The sequence below is a fragment of the Lingula anatina genome, chromosome 4, assembly GCF_051362555.1.
Source record: "Lingula anatina isolate TDL-2025a chromosome 4, LinAna3.0, whole genome shotgun sequence".
Classification (NCBI taxonomy): Eukaryota; Metazoa; Brachiopoda; class Lingulata; order Lingulida; family Lingulidae; genus Lingula; species Lingula anatina.
This window is the reverse complement of record NC_141770.1, coordinates 28,774,586-28,792,611: the sequence shown is the minus strand read 5'-3', so window position 1 is coordinate 28,792,611 and position 18,026 is coordinate 28,774,586. Positions and strand designations below refer to the sequence as shown.

General features: G+C 35.8%; 2 protein-coding genes and 1 long non-coding RNA gene across 4 annotated transcripts; 1 reads left to right on the top strand and 2 right to left on the bottom strand.

Annotated features, from left to right (window-relative positions):
- Nucleotides 1-3,334: 3,334 nt before the first annotated feature.
- LOC106171598 (cytochrome b5) lies at nucleotides 3,335-11,361 on the bottom strand. Its single transcript, XM_087010936.1, has 6 exons — nucleotides 11,169-11,361; nucleotides 9,855-9,891; nucleotides 6,177-6,268; nucleotides 5,243-5,269; nucleotides 4,766-4,803; nucleotides 3,335-3,709 (listed from the first exon to the last, which is right to left on the bottom strand). Exons 1-6 carry the CDS (start codon nucleotides 11,280-11,282, stop codon nucleotides 3,619-3,621), a joined length of 399 nt encoding a protein of 132 aa, XP_086867062.1. The 5' UTR covers nucleotides 11,283-11,361; the 3' UTR covers nucleotides 3,335-3,618.
- A 379-nt stretch (nucleotides 11,362-11,740) lies between these two features.
- LOC106171549 (uncharacterized) lies at nucleotides 11,741-17,997 on the bottom strand. Of its 2 annotated transcripts, none has more exons than XM_013551949.3 (5): nucleotides 17,575-17,997; nucleotides 16,905-16,941; nucleotides 12,803-12,903; nucleotides 12,475-12,501; nucleotides 11,741-12,218 (listed from the first exon to the last, which is right to left on the bottom strand). In XM_013551949.3, the coding sequence occupies exons 1-5, from the start codon at nucleotides 17,680-17,682 to the stop codon at nucleotides 12,192-12,194; spliced, it is 300 nt and encodes a 99-aa protein (XP_013407403.2). In that variant the 5' UTR covers nucleotides 17,683-17,997; the 3' UTR covers nucleotides 11,741-12,191. The 2 variants fall into 2 exon arrangements, with proteins under 2 accessions (XP_013407403.2, XP_013407402.2); XM_013551948.3 differs by having other exon boundaries at nucleotides 12,475-12,504; nucleotides 17,575-17,990.
- LOC147762727 (uncharacterized) lies at nucleotides 13,970-15,504 on the top strand. Its single transcript, XR_015334087.1, has 2 exons — nucleotides 13,970-14,068; nucleotides 14,918-15,504. It is a non-coding gene; the product is annotated as an uncharacterized LOC147762727 (long non-coding RNA).
- Nucleotides 17,998-18,026: the final 29 nt, after the last annotated feature.

The window sequence follows — 18,026 nt, the reverse complement described above, 5'->3', positions numbered from 1 at the left end:
ACCAACTTTCAGTCTTAGCCTCCTCAGTGGAACTGCTTGTCCCCTCCATCAGTTATAGCTCATAGTCAAAAGCTGGCTAATATTATGACAACAAATCTCCACGGCATCATAACACAGATAAGGAGAAGAGGATAACAAACGTTCATACCATCACGAGTTCTGTCTCATAGACACCTGGGGTGGTTGCACGAAAGGATTTAGACTGAAAGTTGATCCAAACTTTTAGACTACTATTAGTCTGCTTGACCACAGCTAAATCAGTAGCAGTCAATTTGTAAACTTGAAATGCTTAGTCCGTTTTATAACTTGGTGTTTTGAACAAATGCTTACTCTATTCAGTGCACTACAGCAAGTTAAACCTGAACTAACATTGACCTAACTTTCGCTCTTAAAGTTGAGACCAAATTTCGATCTTAAGTAATTTCGATAGAAGCGATTCCAGATGACCCAACCAACGGGACAAGATGCCGACTTCCGATAACAGCACGCGGGGGGACAGAGTTCGTCAGCACTTGATGACCTCCAAAAATCGGGTATGTGCTTTACATACAATGTACAATGTAGCCTATTGTGGTATGACTGTAAGGATCTAGTGTTCCTGTTTTTAATTAGTATGAGTGCATGTAAAAGCAAATGAAATAGGGAAATTCGTAAAATACGTACCGTAGGTCTGATATCAAAACACAAGGATTGAAGGACCGATATCAGGGATGCAACCACGTGCGCGCTACGGACAGGGAATCAGTTAACTACTCAGGGAAAACCGTTGACCCATGTATCTGACAATACACTATCAATCGTAAACCATTCACACAAATGAATATGGCTGGACGGTGACCGCAACTGAGCAGAAACTTATGTCAAATAACTAATAGTAATACTGCGTGAAAGTCCATTCGGTTTTTATATCACTCTATGCGCGATGATAGCAAATTTTTTTTATTAGAAGGATGGGAAACGTTTAGTTTTTCTATATATATTTGACCAATAATGCACTACAAACCCATCTCCCGATATACAGTAACACATTAGCATGCCAAGCGCTGGCAAATCCCTACTGCATACAGCGTGGCGCTTTTGTTATTTAGACATCATTTGAATATTTCCGATATTTTGTCTTTTACCAATTACAACACAGTCCAGCTGTAAGCAAACTGTCATTTATCTAACACTGCGTAAGGGTGAAGCAAGAACGTAGGTGTTTCGTGCGTCATTACGATCTACTTTTCATTTGGTTCTAAGGACAGAGAATCGATTGCCAATGTTCTGAAGTCAACCGTCATAGCCGATCTTCCGGAGATTTCACCTCATCGGAGCGTTCATTAACCTTCTGCGTCTCCTTGAAAACCTTTATTAGTTATGGCACTGGCAGAGTCATTTGATTACGATTAAATATACACATTAAACTCTGGCTGCGTGAAATACTAAACTTGTTTCTCAGTGTAGCGTCTGACTTGACACAACCATAAGCTAAAGCGGTTGCTAGGCTTCGTCTCACCTAGCACAATTGGCGCATGTAGTATAAAGAAATGTCCATCTCACCTAACACAATGGAATAAACTGCGCTTGACGTCAATTGCTTAATGTTGAAATTGTATTCAATATTGATTTCTTGACGGTTCAGGAAAAAAATATCTGAACAAAGTCGGAATTTTTTCCTTGCTTCATCAGACGTAGACTTGGTAGCACCGCTCACAAGGAAGCAAAGGTCGGATTTTCACCGACAGATCCGTAGTCGCTCACCGTTAGATAGGGGTAAGACATTTGAGGGAACAAGCTTAAAACAAACAAAAAACAAATACATAAACGAATAAATAAAAGATGAACCGTATCGCACTGTACCATCGATTATCCCTAAACTTTGTTTTCAACAGATCTAAAGAGCAGAAGTTTAGACTTTTAAATCTATAATAATACCGTATAACAACACAGTCAGTGGTCCCAGCTTTAATAGAGACTACTGCTACAGACCCATATATCGCCTTTAAAGCGTTCAAACAAACCATTGCATAATCGCGTAATAAAGCGGCCGGTGTAACAGGAATTGAAGTCCGCTAGGAACCGTAGTCCGCTTCCCATTACTTTGTACAGGTAATATTCGTCCCATATACTAACCCCTATACTCCGACTTACCCTAACCTAATCATATGGGAGCCAGAATTTCCATCCCGTTTCGCCGGCCCCCATTTGATTTCTACACGTGCCGACAAGCTCCGTCCTAGATTTTGACCCTCTTTTCACACCCTAACCTGTACGGTGTACGCAGAGGGCGTACTGCCTCTCGGGGTGTTCTGTCACGGTGCTCCAGTGATTTATCTACGCCAGGGACACTTTAACTTGGATTACTAAGTTTTTATAACAGAACCACATCAAACAGGTTACACATTTATTTAACCTTTTAGATGTTAGCACATACATTACAGTTGCATTCCTTTCCGCATGATGTTTTATCAATTTTACAAGCAGTTGTCTGTATATTAATTTCTCATCTACTGTTCCACGTTCACCAAGCAAACTGAGGCTAAAAATTATAACCTTGGGTCTCATCGTTCCTTAACCAAAAACCCTTCATTCACCATAGCTAGAACTGGTACCTTGTGAACTGATGTTAATGTCCCGTAATACCAAATCTGAGTAAAGTCATTGGTTATTTTCATCAACATAGTATGCACGAGCCCAATTTTAAGTTAATATGTCCAGATAACGAAGCAAAACATTTAGCGCAGGTACATTTTACACTTCTCGACAAAGCGGTCATTAGTATTGAAGGTGCCATCTTGCTATCTGCTTCACATAGTGAATATTTTGCTAGCTCATTCATGGTAAAAATGTCTATAAGCCTGAAAACAATCACGGCAAATATCTGATGTAAAGCATTAAAAATTACCATACTTACAATTTTGGATAATGAGAATTACATACAGTAATTTGGTCTTATTCATAAATTAGGTTAAACCCTGTGGTCATATCTAAATATAAACCCAATTCACTTACAGAATACCGAATAAGAAAATATGAATAAATGAAAAGAAAACAAATTCCTTTATAAAATACTGTGGCTTATTTTCATGTTTCAATATTCCAGGCACAATTATGTTTGTACAGCATATAAAATTATAATTCACCACAATACAGAAGAGGCCATATGTGGATGTAACCATGATAACATTTCATTCTGGATATTTCACATAAAATGCTCCTATTATAAAACAAAAAATCTATACACTGAATAAATAAAAAAAAAAAAATCTTTTTTTTTTTTTTCTACTACAATATGAAAAACAAGGCAAAGGATGTCTTTTTTTTTTCAAAAACAACTAAATTACTACATTCATTTTCTTACATTTCAGTATTTTCACAAAAAAGCATGCATCACAAGTTTCGGCACCCCCCCCCCCCCACCCACCCACCCACCCACCCAACCCCTCTAGGTGTTGTCATTACTTTGAATATGTCATATTACATAATGGATAATTTATTTTTCTCTGTCCATATATTTTATTTCTTCCCCCACCCATTGTAACAAGTATTGTCATATCTTTTAACACATCACATACAATTATGTATATATTTCATGTTTTCTCTGCCTGGTATAGCCAGTCTCTGTATGCCTCTGTTTTAGCTAGCAGAATTGGGTGCAATCACTAATCTGTACAGCAATGCTGCGGCTATGGCCATACCCAGGGGTATTAACCAGCTGGCCCACGTACTGAAATTGGGGGGGGGAAAAAAGACATGATCAGGTCAATGTGTAAGTAACCAGCAGAAGATGACTAGGACTGTGATGGCATTGTCTCTTCATTAAGGCCACATTCAGAACAGTGGACTAACTAGGCTGAGGGTCAAATATGGCCGACCCACTTGAATGCTTCCCCACGGGATATATATTCAGTGCAGTTCAGACGGCATGCTTTGTATTGGGTGGCCATATCTGACCCTCGGAGTAGTGAGTCCATTGTTCTGAATGCGGCCATTGTCTTCATTAAGAGGACCTTTTCTAGTCCCTGAATGTTCACCTGCAGCTGCTGTTCACCTGAGCAATAACACACCAAGATAGCCTTAAACTGTTGGTTTGTCAACTACCGAAAGCAAACCAAGCTAGGATAATAGATTTTTTGTGAAACACTCATAGTCGACAACAACTTAGTTGACTTAGCTAGAGCATTTAGCTCAAGCTAGTTGACTATGGATATAAGATTCTTTGATTCTGACTTGGGGCTGGTTAAAGCAATCACTGGAAATAATCAGACAAAGCCCAATCTGATACTCTGGAGATTTGAATTCAGGGGCCCCCATCCTCCTCCTTGTCTGGTAAACGGGAGTTTCACCCAGTGTTTTTGCTGTGAACCGTCAGTCAATATCATCACAGTCTTAGTAATCATATATTACAAGTGTAAGCTGTTGGGAGTTCAGAAATTGATTTTGACAAAAAAAAAAAAAAATAAATAAATAAAATAATAATAATAATAAAAAAGTGTACTTGTCACAGTTTTTCCTTATCTCAACAAATGCATAATATAAATCTTTGTAAATGTATGTAGAAACAAGGGTCTGTCTGCATACAAAGTAACTCTATGACTCAACACAAGTGTGCAATTTGGACTACCGTGTTTACAAAATAAAACGTGATTCATTTTTCAATGTGTCTAAAACACTACATCTCTTTGTTTTTCTTGAGAAACACCCTCATCTAGGCGGACTCCTACAGATTTATATCTAACTAAACACACAGGAGACAAAAAAGGACAAATTTAAAACTACTTACTTTCCATCACTGTCTGGCCCACTAACAGTACTAGTTTTCTAAAATAAACAAAATGTGTACTTAATATTTTCTACAGTCACTTCGACATAAAATTCTCCATTACATACGTGTAATATGGCTTTTAAGAAATAAATTTTCATATCATGCCAGGATATTATGTGGGAGATAGACATTACGTAAGTGCATACTTTACAGTTAAATTAAATGCACAAACGATACCATGCAGCAGATTGTTAAAGCTGATATAAGTTTATTGGATATTCTTTGAAAGATCATGCTTGAAAAAGACGACTTCTATTATAAAAATTTGACAAAACTTACTCTTATCAAATAAATACCTTACATAACATAAGTGAATAATGAAAAAAAATACAGTAAACTACCTAAAATTTCACAGATCTACCAACACCAAAATAATTTTATGTATAATTTTTTGTGTCAGAGTTCTCAAAATTTTAGAAAGAACACTGTACTCACTGGCGGTGGCCTTGCCTTTCTATCATCCTGGAAAATGACAAGAGAAAAACAGTAAACAAAACAAGTGAGAATCTCTTACATACTGCAGACTCAACATACCTCAAGGGCATTGGGGCCAGAAAATTAGTTCGTCTTGTAAACATTAAGTTTGGAGTAAGGCAATGTTAACAGAAGTCACAGCTAGGTTTAGTATAAAAATAAAATAAATAAAATAAATTTAAAAAATTTAAAAAAAAAAAAACGCCTCCACAGACTCAGATCCAGATGCACAGTAAACAATAATTTGAGTAATAAGGTAAGGAGTAATGCTCAGCCAAGTGTTCATCAATGACAGAAAGCCAGGAAATACTGTAATCAACTGTGTTCAACATGAAGTGCCAGAGAAAGTTTCTTTAGCCAACAGCTAAAATTAGAGTTATTTTGTTCAAACACTTATAATATCTACTAGAAAACAGTTGCCAACCACACGTTGTCTGTTTATGAAATGACTCAGACACAATTAAAACTACAGATAATCAAGCTGACAAAACATCCAATTTAAAAAAAAAAATGTTTTTCATCTTACAAATGTTGAGAACTACAGACAAGTGGAATTTTCTTGAATTCCCTCTAAAGCTGCCAATAACAGAAGAGCAATGATGATTTGTTTAACTTTGTTTACTTTGGTTATCTGAAGCTGGGAGTGAATTGCTGAGAAAAAACAGACTAGTGAAATCTTCCTTTCCTTTTTTACATGCTAAAGCTACCAATGATGGAGACGGGATTTTCACCTCACAAAGAGTGGTCAATAACAATATTTGTATTTCCATTATTAAATACTCTGCTCAACACACTATTTTGTCAACAACAATTTATGACATACAATGCACAGTAATAATAAATAAATAAATAAATAAATAAATAAATAAATAAACTTTTCTCCTAGCCCCCTCACCGGATGTAGCTCTCCTATTAGATAATCCTCCATAAGCTGCCTTGCGTCCGTGGAATGTCCGACATCTTCAAATGCCTCAGTGCCATCCTTGCCTGGATAAAAAAAAAAGGAAACAGCTGGGTTATATATAACTTTTTTCAGAGAATGTGGCTAAGAAATATCATTTGAGAAGCTTGTAAATTGACAGTAATTCAATCTCTTTCAGTCAACTCAAGTCATAACTTGGAAAAAGTCTGATCCTGCATCAAGTTTCCAGGAATTTCCAGCCGTCTATCACAAAAACTTGATGTTGATGTGTGTGGGTTGTCAGTAGCAACCTGATCAGGCGAATAATGAATTGTCTCTTTCCACTGACTTCAGGAGATTAACGAGACTGGTTTGCCACCCACAGACTCTTACATATACAGTAGCCTACTTGTGACAATATGATTTGAAATGAGATAAAATGTAACTTTTATAACCATAATAAGATTTATTGCTTTACTAGGGATAAATTTCAACTGGGAGGTCACAAAGAAAATACTAAAAAAATGTTTAAAACTGACTAATATTGAAAATGTATGAGAGTATAACTGGCTCTGAATAGCCTTCACAAACAGAGTATTTCATCTAAGACTGGGTTCCCATGCTTAGATCGATCCATCTGGGTTGGTTAAACACCCCGGGGAGTCTCACTAAATTGCTATCAACTAACCAGCTTAAGTGTCTGCCACGCCTACCAAATCAGCTAGGGGGTAAAGATAATTACCCCCTAAAAGATTTACTAGGCCTGAGAAACATTTAAGCCGGTTAAGTTGATAGCAATTTAGTGAGACTCCCCAGGGAGATAGATCGATCTAAATATCTGTAGGAATGGTCCCTAAGCTGCACATGCATCAGAAAACTCGGCCAATAACAGACATGAATATTTTTCATGTATTAGTAGCTGGTATCATTTTGTGGAGTCAAAAGAATTATGAAAATCAAAGTCTTTATAATTATGAGGGGTCTAATCCACTTACTTGCATCGTTTTATACTGCACTGTATGTTGTTTAACACTGCATTTTTTTGTCTCCGTAATAATTCAAGAGCCTTTAAATAAGACATTTCTGTGCTCAATAAATTATTATTTTTTATTATTGTATGTGCTTGAAAATCAAAACATGTTTAAGAGGAAAAAACACCACATTAATATAAAATCACATAATATAATATCTTAATAATAATAATAATAATCACTGTTAAAATGTTATACTTTTATATATAAAATCTTCAATCTATGGACAGTATGGGTACTAGTAGGTATTTTTTTACAACTCTGGCTTGATCTTTATGGATGTGTTTTATCCTTCACACAGACCCAAATGTAGTCTCACACATGGGAACTCTCCTTGCCTCACCTCAGGTAGGCCCTCTAATTTTTGACCTCAATTTTGATAACAGAAAACAGGTGTGAACTTTCAAGGCCATGGTGTGAAAAAAACCATATGATCAAATATATATGTTTCACCTGAATGACATAGATAACAAGGCAGACACGCTGTACTTAAACTGTATGTGTGTGCGTGCCATGCTTTGCATGTTAAGTCAACACCTCTCCATGTGAAAAGTGGATGTTCAAAGTATTCCAATTAAAACTGTGCCTAAACTATCTCTGTTTCACCCCACCCAATGTCCAACTCCCAAAGATTGCTTTGTAAGGTTCTACAATTTCTGCTGCCTGTGTTTTACAATACCTTCTGGTTAGATTTTAAATACACCCCAATAATACAGCCAAAGCAGTTGAAATAGTTAAAATATAACCTATGGCACGACTGCCTTTCTTCAAAATCCACACAACTGTATCACACAAGTCAAAATGCATGTCACCATTTTGAACACTGCTCTTAGATATACTGACAGGGAATACATCACCTGAGGGGGGGGGGGGGGGGCTATAAATATTGTGTGATTTCTTTAGTTATTATTAAAATAGCTTACTAGTATGTCCAGACCATCTCTTAACTTTTTTAACAGTGATTGCGAAAGAGATTGAAAACTTACCAGACATGTGGGCTGGAGCAAATTAAATTTTGTCAGCCCACACCTTTTTTTACCGGCCCACAACAAAATAATCAAGCTGTATATTTTCACTATTTTTTGATGAATATTATTGTCTGGCATTTTAAATTGTTGCTTTTTAATTTTCAGGCCAGATGTAATAGGATGTTTAAAGGTTTAAGTTTAAACGTCTTTCATTTTGGTTGCTTTCTCGCATTTAATTAAGTTTTATCCTTTTTACATCTGGGTTGCCTATCTTAATTTCTAATCTTTTAACACAAGATCATGTATCCTTTGTAAATTTTATTCCAATTTTTGACTTAAATTAAAACATAAGTCATAGTGAAGTGGAGCTTCCAACTTTTGTAACGTTTTTTAGATTTTCACTCTTGGAAAAATTCTTGTCTGTTAGCAGGGATTGTCCTGGGTCAAAATCTGGTCGGGCCATTTTGGCCCACTTGGTCAAAAAAAGTGTGCCATTTTTTAAAAATGTGTGCCGTGAATTATTTAAAGAAAATTCATTGTATTTCAATATTTTTTTATATGATTAAAATCATGCAATGAAAAAAGGCTTAATGCTACTACTGTGAAGTCCTAAATAATTGTAGTGTGTGGAAAAATCTTCCAAAATAAACATACTGTCTGAAAAATTGTACAGTACTTAATGGAAAAATCTTCAGAATTGATAATTGCACTATGCCAAATAATTGCACTACATGGAAAAGGTAGACAAATCCCATTTTTATTGTAAAATAAAGCTATTGCTCTCATAGCAGGCCCGTAGCCAGCAATTTTAAAAGGGGGGGGAGGGTCTTTTTCCATAAAAACGCCATGTACCTAGATCTAATTTTACCAAGAGTGGACCTTTTGTCAGCATAAGAGGCGGTTCTTTCGAAACCCCTGAACCATCCCTGGCTACGGGCCAGAGTCTGAAAAGAATTTTTGTTCAATATCTAAGACTAAAGTTTAGATGAATATTATATTCAATATACTGTAATGGACAGTTTTGCACCCTGACTGTGCCATTGCGGATTTTCCGCATGGAAAATGATGTTGTCCCTCATTTTGACATATAGCACCGCTAAAGGCGCAATATGACTTAAAATATCCGTTAAAATTAGTTAAGAGCACCCATCTAAAAAGCAAATGAATATTTCACTTATCGTTTACTCAACATGCAGTCCGACGGAAGCCATACTTGTTTACCCAGCACGTGTAGTTAGGTGTTTTCAGAGGTCCGCGCGTGGCCAGTCGTAAGCAGTTTGAGCGGCCTTTTTTCAGAGTCTTGAGCAGTACGTTTTTCATTGACCTGTAGTTGTTTCAGTTTTGATACATTTTTTTGTGAAACGGGTCACATGTCAGCCCTCACACCATCGCTACGCACACTTCAAACGACATCATAATGTACGTAGACCTTAATTACAAAACGCGCAAGTATGGCGCAAGTTAAAGTTTTACTTGCGAATAGTGCGTACTTAGAGCTTTACGATAAATTCAAATATGAGGCGAGGTGTCTGTTAAAGAAACTGACTTTAGTCCGTCGGACATGTGGGCCGATGAGTTAAAAGGGTTTTCCAGCCCACAGAACTTTTGCCGGCATATGGCCGTGGTCCGACGGCTTTCGCAATCACTGTTTTAATTGTTTTAAATGTACTTACCTGACTGTTCTAGCAGCACCTCTTCACCACCCGGGTGCTGAAATATGAAAAGAAGAATATATACTTAACTTAAAGTCATAATAACTCTTCATTTTGGCCAAAAATTGGATTTTCCTGGAGTAAACGGCAATTTTCCCGTACTTACCAATGGTCAGCGACCCCATTCCTGCATTCAAAGTTAATCCAGGGTTTTTTTCCTAAACATACGGTTTTTTGTTAAAATCTCTTAAGAGATTTTAACTGACGGAGCTCTCTCTGACATCGCATAGTCACTGTTGACCTACTTAAAACCGCGGGAAAAGCAGACAACAACAACATTATATAAGATTCATGAGATATATTCGTCTTTTTGTTAAAAATACATTAATATCCACAATGTGTGCCATTCTGGGCTTTTCGTTATCCGACGCACTGTACAAAAACTCACAACTTACGTCTGCGTCTGCATTAATCCATTTGGCGCCATATGTTATTTTGGTCTCGAATGAACGCGAGAATCCACGTAACACCATTACGTTGTTAGCAACGAATGCCTTGATGACCGGGAAGAAAAGCATCGAAAGCCCTATTGACAAGCACAGATTTTAGTTTTACTACAATAACGGCCGTTTTAGTGGTAAAATACAATAGAATATATTTCCATGCGTTGTTTACAATGTATTTCATGCGGAATTTTGAATCTCAAAGGAAGAGTTATGATTGCTTTAAGCTCCATTTGCAACTGAGAGAGAGAGAGAGAGATTGAGAGATTGTTAAAAAAAATTGCAAGCTACTTAAGATGGGATGAACCATCAAGAATTTAAAGACTTGGAAGAAAGGTCAAATTATCAAAAATAACATTTAATCACAATACAAGCCTGTTCCTAAGGCACTGGGGATATACTTTATCCATGATTCCACTATTATCTATTTTTCTTGACAATTCAATTATTCAAAGTGATTTTCAAGATATGCTTCAAGCCTTGGAGAAAGAAGGAGGATAAGGTGAATGGAGGGGGGGGGGGGGGGGTTACAGCGTTGATAGATTATGCAAGGTCAAGTCTAATGCTTCGTACAAGCGGGGACACACGTACAAATACGTAGCTCAAACATGGAGACCTATAACATTAGGTCTGAATTTCACTTCAAGTACTTTTTCAGACGCACATTTCAAACTATGGCACCTTCATGTGAAGATGTTAACTCTTAAACAGTAACCGAAGCCGGTAAAAATTGACGACATAACCGATGATTTTGTGAATTCACTAAAATAGTAAATCGGGTCAGGATTTCCCCCTTTTTCGATTTTCAAGCACCGGAGAACGATTCTGTTACCTCTTCTAAAAATTTGGTGACATCGTATATTTTGTCGTGGAGAATAAGCCAGCACTCTTGGGCCGAGTTCTTCTTTTTGACCTCCTCCTCGCGGTATATTTTCGTCTCGGGCATGCTGTTCCTTTCTCGAACTTTGATCACAGTAAATACTAACGTGCAACTGAACGAGTGCTAAATATAGAATCCGCATGGCATCATGGGAGCTCCAAGTTGGGAATTTATATATACTTCTATACATACTTAGTCATTAATATCCATCAAATACGGTGCATTTTTATGACATTGTTAATTTCAATTATGTACGCTTACATTAATGCTAGCTTTAATTAAATTGAAATTCAGTATGTGAGATTCTGCCTAAATGAGATTAAATGCGATAGGTGTTCTTACAAGTGCTCAGCTGCTCCTCTACCACATTCAAGAAAAAACTAATTTACTTATTCTAAATAAAAACCGAACAAGTTAAAAAACGCCTTTATGCATCTTTATTTTAATGTATCTTTTGTGAAAATTAATATGGACAACATATTAATGGAGTCAAGAACTGGTACAAAACGAAACCAACAAAGAAAAAGGACTGTATATATTTTTATTCTGCATAAGAAATTATTCCGTGTACATTGTACATACATGTATATTTTAGAATAACCTTATAAGAACATCATAAGTAAAATAAGAATTGTACAATTAAAAACAAAATTTAAAAAAATATAGAAAGGAATGTTTAAAAGTTCATAATATATTTACAACTATAATCTAAAAATTAACAGTAGTATATATTCCACTGAAGTTGAATTGGTACAAGTACCCGTTTTTTCTTCTTCCTTCCTGCCATCTCTTTCTACCACAAAATCTGAGTGCTTCATCAATGACTTTGCCCGTGCATATTGTCAATATCTAATATGATTTTCTTTCCATTTCAGTTATAACTGTATGACCAAATTATGGCCATCAAGTTCCACAACATATGTGCAGAAAATTTTGTTTTACAAATAAAATTTCTTCAGAGCATCAGTTAATTCCTCATAACAAAATGCACGCTTTGGCCCGCTAAAAATCAAAATATGAAAAACATTGCATTTTAGTAGGCATTAAAATGTTTATCACATATTTGACTTTATAATTATTAAAATAGTAAAATAGTAGAACAGTGTATATAACCATATGTGTGTCCCAGAAGTTACATGTAGCAATGAAACTTAGTCAATGTTTGAAAGTTACAAATATCATAATTTATTTCCACTCACAGCAGAAAGGAATAAAATGGTTCAGTATCTTAAATTAGAAGAAAATAAAATAGTATTACCCTTCTGATAGGACGTGTTTCGCTATCCTGCTATTGAGAAAAGGAAAAATGCTATTAAGAGCTTTATCTGCTACCCAGCTGTTATCTGAACATATTAAGTATAATATAACATAATCAAGCTATTTTGAATTATCAAAAATGTAAGAAAATGAGAGAACAATTAACAGCTTTAACAAAATAAAAAAGAAACATCTTTAATCCAAGATATTTAAGTTGACAGATTCATAATTCACAGTACATATATAGCAACCAAAAATATAGTGTCAAACTTTCAACCAACTGTCCCTCTGATAAACTCTTGTCTCGATCTTCTGAAACTTTCTGTTACCTCTTCCAATACTCCTATGAGGAATTTCTTCAAGAGTTCTTTAGCATCTCTTGAGTGACCGATATCATGAAAGGCTTGAGTGGCATCAGGCATGGACTTTCCTGGAACAGTGACGTCAAAATTATCCAACCTGATAATACCCATATCCAGGGCCTCCCAATTACACCCCAATGTTCAAACAGTACTGGCTGATATAGACTGCATTCCCACAGATTTAGATCGATCCAACGGGATTGACCTAACTCCCTGGGGGTTCACGCTTAATTGCTGTCAGCTGAGCACGCATGGAAGTTAATTACCTCCTTCCCAGATAGCAAGCATACGTTGGGCCAACGTAGGGGAATCGTTGGTTTGTTGGCACATGGTTGGCGTTGGTAGTAATACGTTGGCCCAACGTTGGCCCAACCACATCATAATATGCACAACATAACTGCAATATGCTCACGTTGGCCCAACGTTGGGCCAACGTGTGCATATTTGTTGCATACGTTGGCCTAACGTTGGGCCAACGTATCCAATTAACAACTCAATAGAAATGAATAATGTTTCTGTTATAATAAAAATGTTTCTGTTCACAACTGAGAATCACATGTGCTTATCTATTGATCAGTAACATATAGTTTTTAGAATTAATTTTTTTTTTATTAAGAGTTTGTCAAATTCCTTGGGCCAAAAAAACAGTGTTCTACTTTTATTTGTCTTCCAAGCTATATATCTCTCATATATATATATATATTTTTTAAATTTTGTCTTTTTTCTGAATGGATATAGTATATAGTACATAGACTTCACCTATAAAAAAAATTACTGAGTGAACAGATTTATATTTTTAAATAATGCTGTGAAACATATTTATTATTATTGAAATCAGACAAATGATTGAAATCTTATTATAATGTACAATTGCACAATATATAAATTTTTAACTTTATAGTTAGCATCAATTGACTTTTGATTAAAGTACACTGGTAACTTTCACTGGACCAGATTCATTACAAGCCAGGTGTTTATCTTAACTGTCAGTTTGATATAAACAGTTTGCCTACTGCCTGCTCAAACAGGTCAAATAACTATACATAGCACAGTCTTAACCGCGCTGACCGTTGAGCCAATTCAAAAATCTAAGCCAGAAGGTCAGAAATGTTCTAAGGAAGAGGCAAGATTTACGGCTGAAAGCATTGATTTCTGGATATAAAAAGAAGACATCTTTTTGGAAATGAGAAAATGAAGAGATAAAGAGACAGGATAAGAAGTGAGCATGTACTGGTAAGTGACTTTTTAATTGTGTATTTTCCCATTATTTACTGATGCACCAGGATCCATACAGCCTTGAAAAGTGTTCAAATTTAGTCCAGCACTTTGGACTAGTTTAAATGTAACTAGTTTAAATGGCTCTAGTTTAAATGTAACTTTGAAAAGTACTTGAAAATGCTATTAGGCTTGAAAAAGGTTTGCATTTCAGCATTTTGTCTTTGTAAAAATATTATTTATAACTTTGTAGTTTATTGAGATGAATACAGACAATAATTTACAGATGGGGGTAATACCTTTTAATACATCATAACTTGTACTTTTATTTTCAACTTTTCATCATCAATGTGTTACAAAGACAAAGTTTAAATGAAATGGGTCCTTTTTCCTTTGGTACGTACACTTTAATATAACTGTATTAATGTATAACTTGCCCTCATTAGTTAAAATCATTGAAAATGATTTGAATTAGAGCCTTAAAAGTCCTTGGAAGCCAATTGTTCTTATGTGTCTGTATGAATCCTGGCCAGTAAATTCTGTGATAGAGTTGTTGGAATGATTAAATGATGTGGAATTTAGTGGTACATTACAGTTGTCTAAAAACTGAATTCATGGTCAAGTGTACACGTAAGAACTAATTTAAATAAATCACTATAAATTACTGCACACAAGACACACACTTTTAAAGTTAAGATATTGGCTTTTGCCTAACTTAGAAAAGGTGGGGAGATTATCATATAATACACACCTACTAGTACTAGTTTGTATATGAAATATGGGGGAAGAGGTACAGTCATGTTATGTACATGTACCATATCAATTCTAGCATTATATTTCAAGTGTTTTTAATATTTAAATTTGTAGGTGCAGCACACTCTTCTGTGACTGTTCAGAAAAAGATGTTGAAGATACACCTAACTAATCGTGCTTTGCCAAAGATCATGCAGGTGCAGGGCAGGAAAGAGAGAAAAAAACACAAAGATTGAACTCATATGACCACTGATTTGATTTTTAAAGAGACAATGTCTGAGATTTTGCCTGATGGAAGAGACTGTGATTTTATAGACTTGACATATAACTTATGAATGTTCCTATGAAAAGCATCTTACCTGACATTAACAAGGGTTTCAGGTTTAAAATTTAATTTGATGAAAATATTTTTAAAAATTGAAATGGGGCAAAAAAGATTTTACTAGTAGAAAAATGCCTTGACTACAGGAATAAGGTGAAAAGTCATAGGACTGTTAAAATTTTTTTGATGTGAATCATGTAACAATTGATATAAGACACACTTATTAATGTATAAATTTAATATTATAATATCTTATAAAAATTTTCTTTGTTGTCTTTTTGTATTATATTTCAATTCACATATCATTATTTAGTTGGTGTAATGTATTTGTTTTATGTAATGTTATGAATTAATTAAACAGTTCAAAATATATCACTAATCTTTTTGTTTCAACTACAATTATTAATTGACAATTTTCCAGGTGTAGTGTAAATGATTATAGGCAGATCAAGTCCTCTGAAGGATTCATCCCTTAGAAACCTTGCCAATTTTTCAGCCATATCTTGCAGTTTGCAGATTTCAGATGCTCAAGATATTTCATCAGGACATTGATCTGCCTGTGCATCAGATGTGTAATTACAGTGCCCTACTACCTATGTGATTCCAAAAAAAAAAAAAAAAAAAAAAGATTTTGCCTTTAGCTCAATGGGTTACTGTAAATCACTGTGCCCCTGGTTTTAGGTTGGATCATAATTTGTTGTGCAAATTGCAGATAATTTGGTGACCAGTTGGCCTACCGTTGGGCCAACGCGGATACATTGTTGGTTTGAGGTTGGGTAATTGTTGGACTGATGTTGGTTATTAGTAGAACCAACGTAATTGCACTGTTGGTTACAGGTTGGGTAATTGTTGGACCAATGTTGGTTATTAGTTGGCCCAATGTAGGGCCAACGCAGTTTGGTTGGGTAATCATTGGACTGACGTTGGTTATTAGTAGGACCAACGTAAATACACTGTTGGTTACAGGTTGGGTAATTGTTGGACCAATGTTGGTTATTAGTTGGCCCAATGTAGGGCCAACGCAGTTTGGTTGGGAATACGTTGGCAATGCGTTGGCATTAAAAAGACGTTCAGCCAACCGTTGGCCAAAGTGAGCACTTAGATGGAAACCCAACGTTGGGCCAACGTTGCATGGTCAACCAAGGCAACGTTGGGCCAACGTTGGCCCAACGTATGCATGCTATCTGGGTTACAGCTTTTAGTAGGGGGGACAGACATTTAAGCTGGCTAAGCTTACAGTAATCTAGTGAGACTCCCCACAGGGATAGATCGATCTAAAATCTGTGGGAGTGCAGTCATAGTTTTCAGTTAACTCTGAATTTCAGGGTATCACATTCCATAAAATCACTCTGTAAGTTATTCAAAGATTGCACATATATATATATCAGGTCAATTAAGAAGTACTGTTACTGGTTTTCTTAAAGTAATAAAGAACAGCATGGGATTTGTGGTACTTTCATTTTCCATAGCGGTTTCAATTTCACCCAGACAGTTTGTTAATATAAAATACAGAATTCCTACCAGCAATTAATAATTAAGGAGCTTTAAACAATATCTTGATAAAAGTGAACTCTCTAATGCACACACGCTTGCATCCACAAACACATACACAAACATATACACATGCATACACGCACACAAACACGTGTGCATGTAATTTCTGCATGGGTATCAATACGTAGAATGATATACAATTTGATATTACATATAATATAATATTATCAAACCCAAGTTTTGGGAGAAAAAAACAATTAGCTATCCAAAAATCATAATATATACCTGCTACATCAAGTAGTACTTGTGCCCCACCAGGGTGCTGAAATATATAGGAATATAAAATATTTTAACCTCGGTTTCACAGGATTATGTATCAGGTATACTTTAATTACCTACAAATATATAAATTTATCAAATAACAGAAATAATAAATGAATAAATATTATTATATTGCCCACAGATGTATAATAAGCAGTGTAATTATAATGAACGGAATTAATGGTCCCAGGGCTGGCACGTATACTGTCACCTGCATTTCCAAAAATGCTTTTAATTGTGTGTTTATCCTATTGTTCCAACCGTCAGACGTGACATAATACAGTTAGAAAAACTCAATTTGTCCACTGTATGCGACATAAAAGAGAGTTGAAAAGTGTATGTAATTATCTTTTCTGCAACATTAATACGTACACCCTAAATTGTAATAAGATCTTATATATATAATAGCACGCAGTGAACGACGGGTACGTACTAAATAGCACGAAAATTCACGCATGAATTTACGTGCTAGTGTTGTAACTTGGACAAATGACCACCTACAGGTATGATGACACCTGAGCTTCATTTAATCTGTGCCCAATATTATATTGAAACTCGAGGTTTTATCCAACTCTGACCCCCCCCCCCCCCCCCCGCACCTCCTAGCTGAGACCCTTTCTGCGTCTTTCTTTACCTCTGCTTTAAACTCAGTCACATTGTAGACTGAGCGGTCAATAATTATCCACGTTTGTCCTTCCTTGTTCCTCAGTTGCACTTGCTCCAGTGGAATCACTTCAGTCATGGTGTCCTGAAAAAAATCTCCCAGTGGCAAAAAATCACTCTAATTTATAGGTACCGGTACATGTAGCAGTGGCGTAAAGACGTGCGCACACTGTCATTAAATTTCAAGCGAGTATTTCTACTGTCAATATCAAATCTATAAACTGTTGTCCGCTCTCTTCTATGACTTTTGACTTTGTTTTCAGAGCTGTGTTAATTGTTTCGCTTTCCTGACTTTCCCAAGAAAGACTGTAGTACGCCACTGCATGACACCTCATAAACTCCTGTTGCTAGGTCACAATGACACCTGTCAAAAACTAGGTCACACCTTTGTTACGGATATTGACGTATTGATTTGCGGCGTTT

Excerpts from the sequence above, each read along its gene's own strand:
- LOC106171598 (XM_087010936.1), bottom strand. The coding sequence starts at position 11,282 with ATGCCCGAGACGAAAATATACCGCGAGGAGGAGGTCAAAAAGAAGAAC. Across the intron at positions 9,892-11,168 it reads TCACCAAATTTTTAGAAGAG|CACCCGGGTGGTGAAGAGGT; the intron begins GTAACAGAATCG and ends TTCATATTTCAG. Across the intron at positions 5,270-6,176 it reads TAATAGGAGAGCTACATCCG|GATGATAGAAAGGCAAGGCC; the intron begins GTGAGGGGGCTA and ends GTCATTTTCCAG.
- LOC106171549 (XM_013551948.3), bottom strand. The coding sequence starts at position 17,682 with ATGACTGAAGTGATTCCACTGGAGCAAGTGCAACTGAGGAACAAGGAA. Across the intron at positions 16,942-17,574 it reads TGACTGAGTTTAAAGCAGAG|CACCCTGGTGGGGCACAAGT; the intron begins GTAAAGAAAGAC and ends TATATATTTCAG. Across the intron at positions 12,904-16,904 it reads AGTACTACTTGATGTAGCAG|GAAAGTCCATGCCTGATGCC; the intron begins GTATATATTATG and ends TCACTGTTCCAG.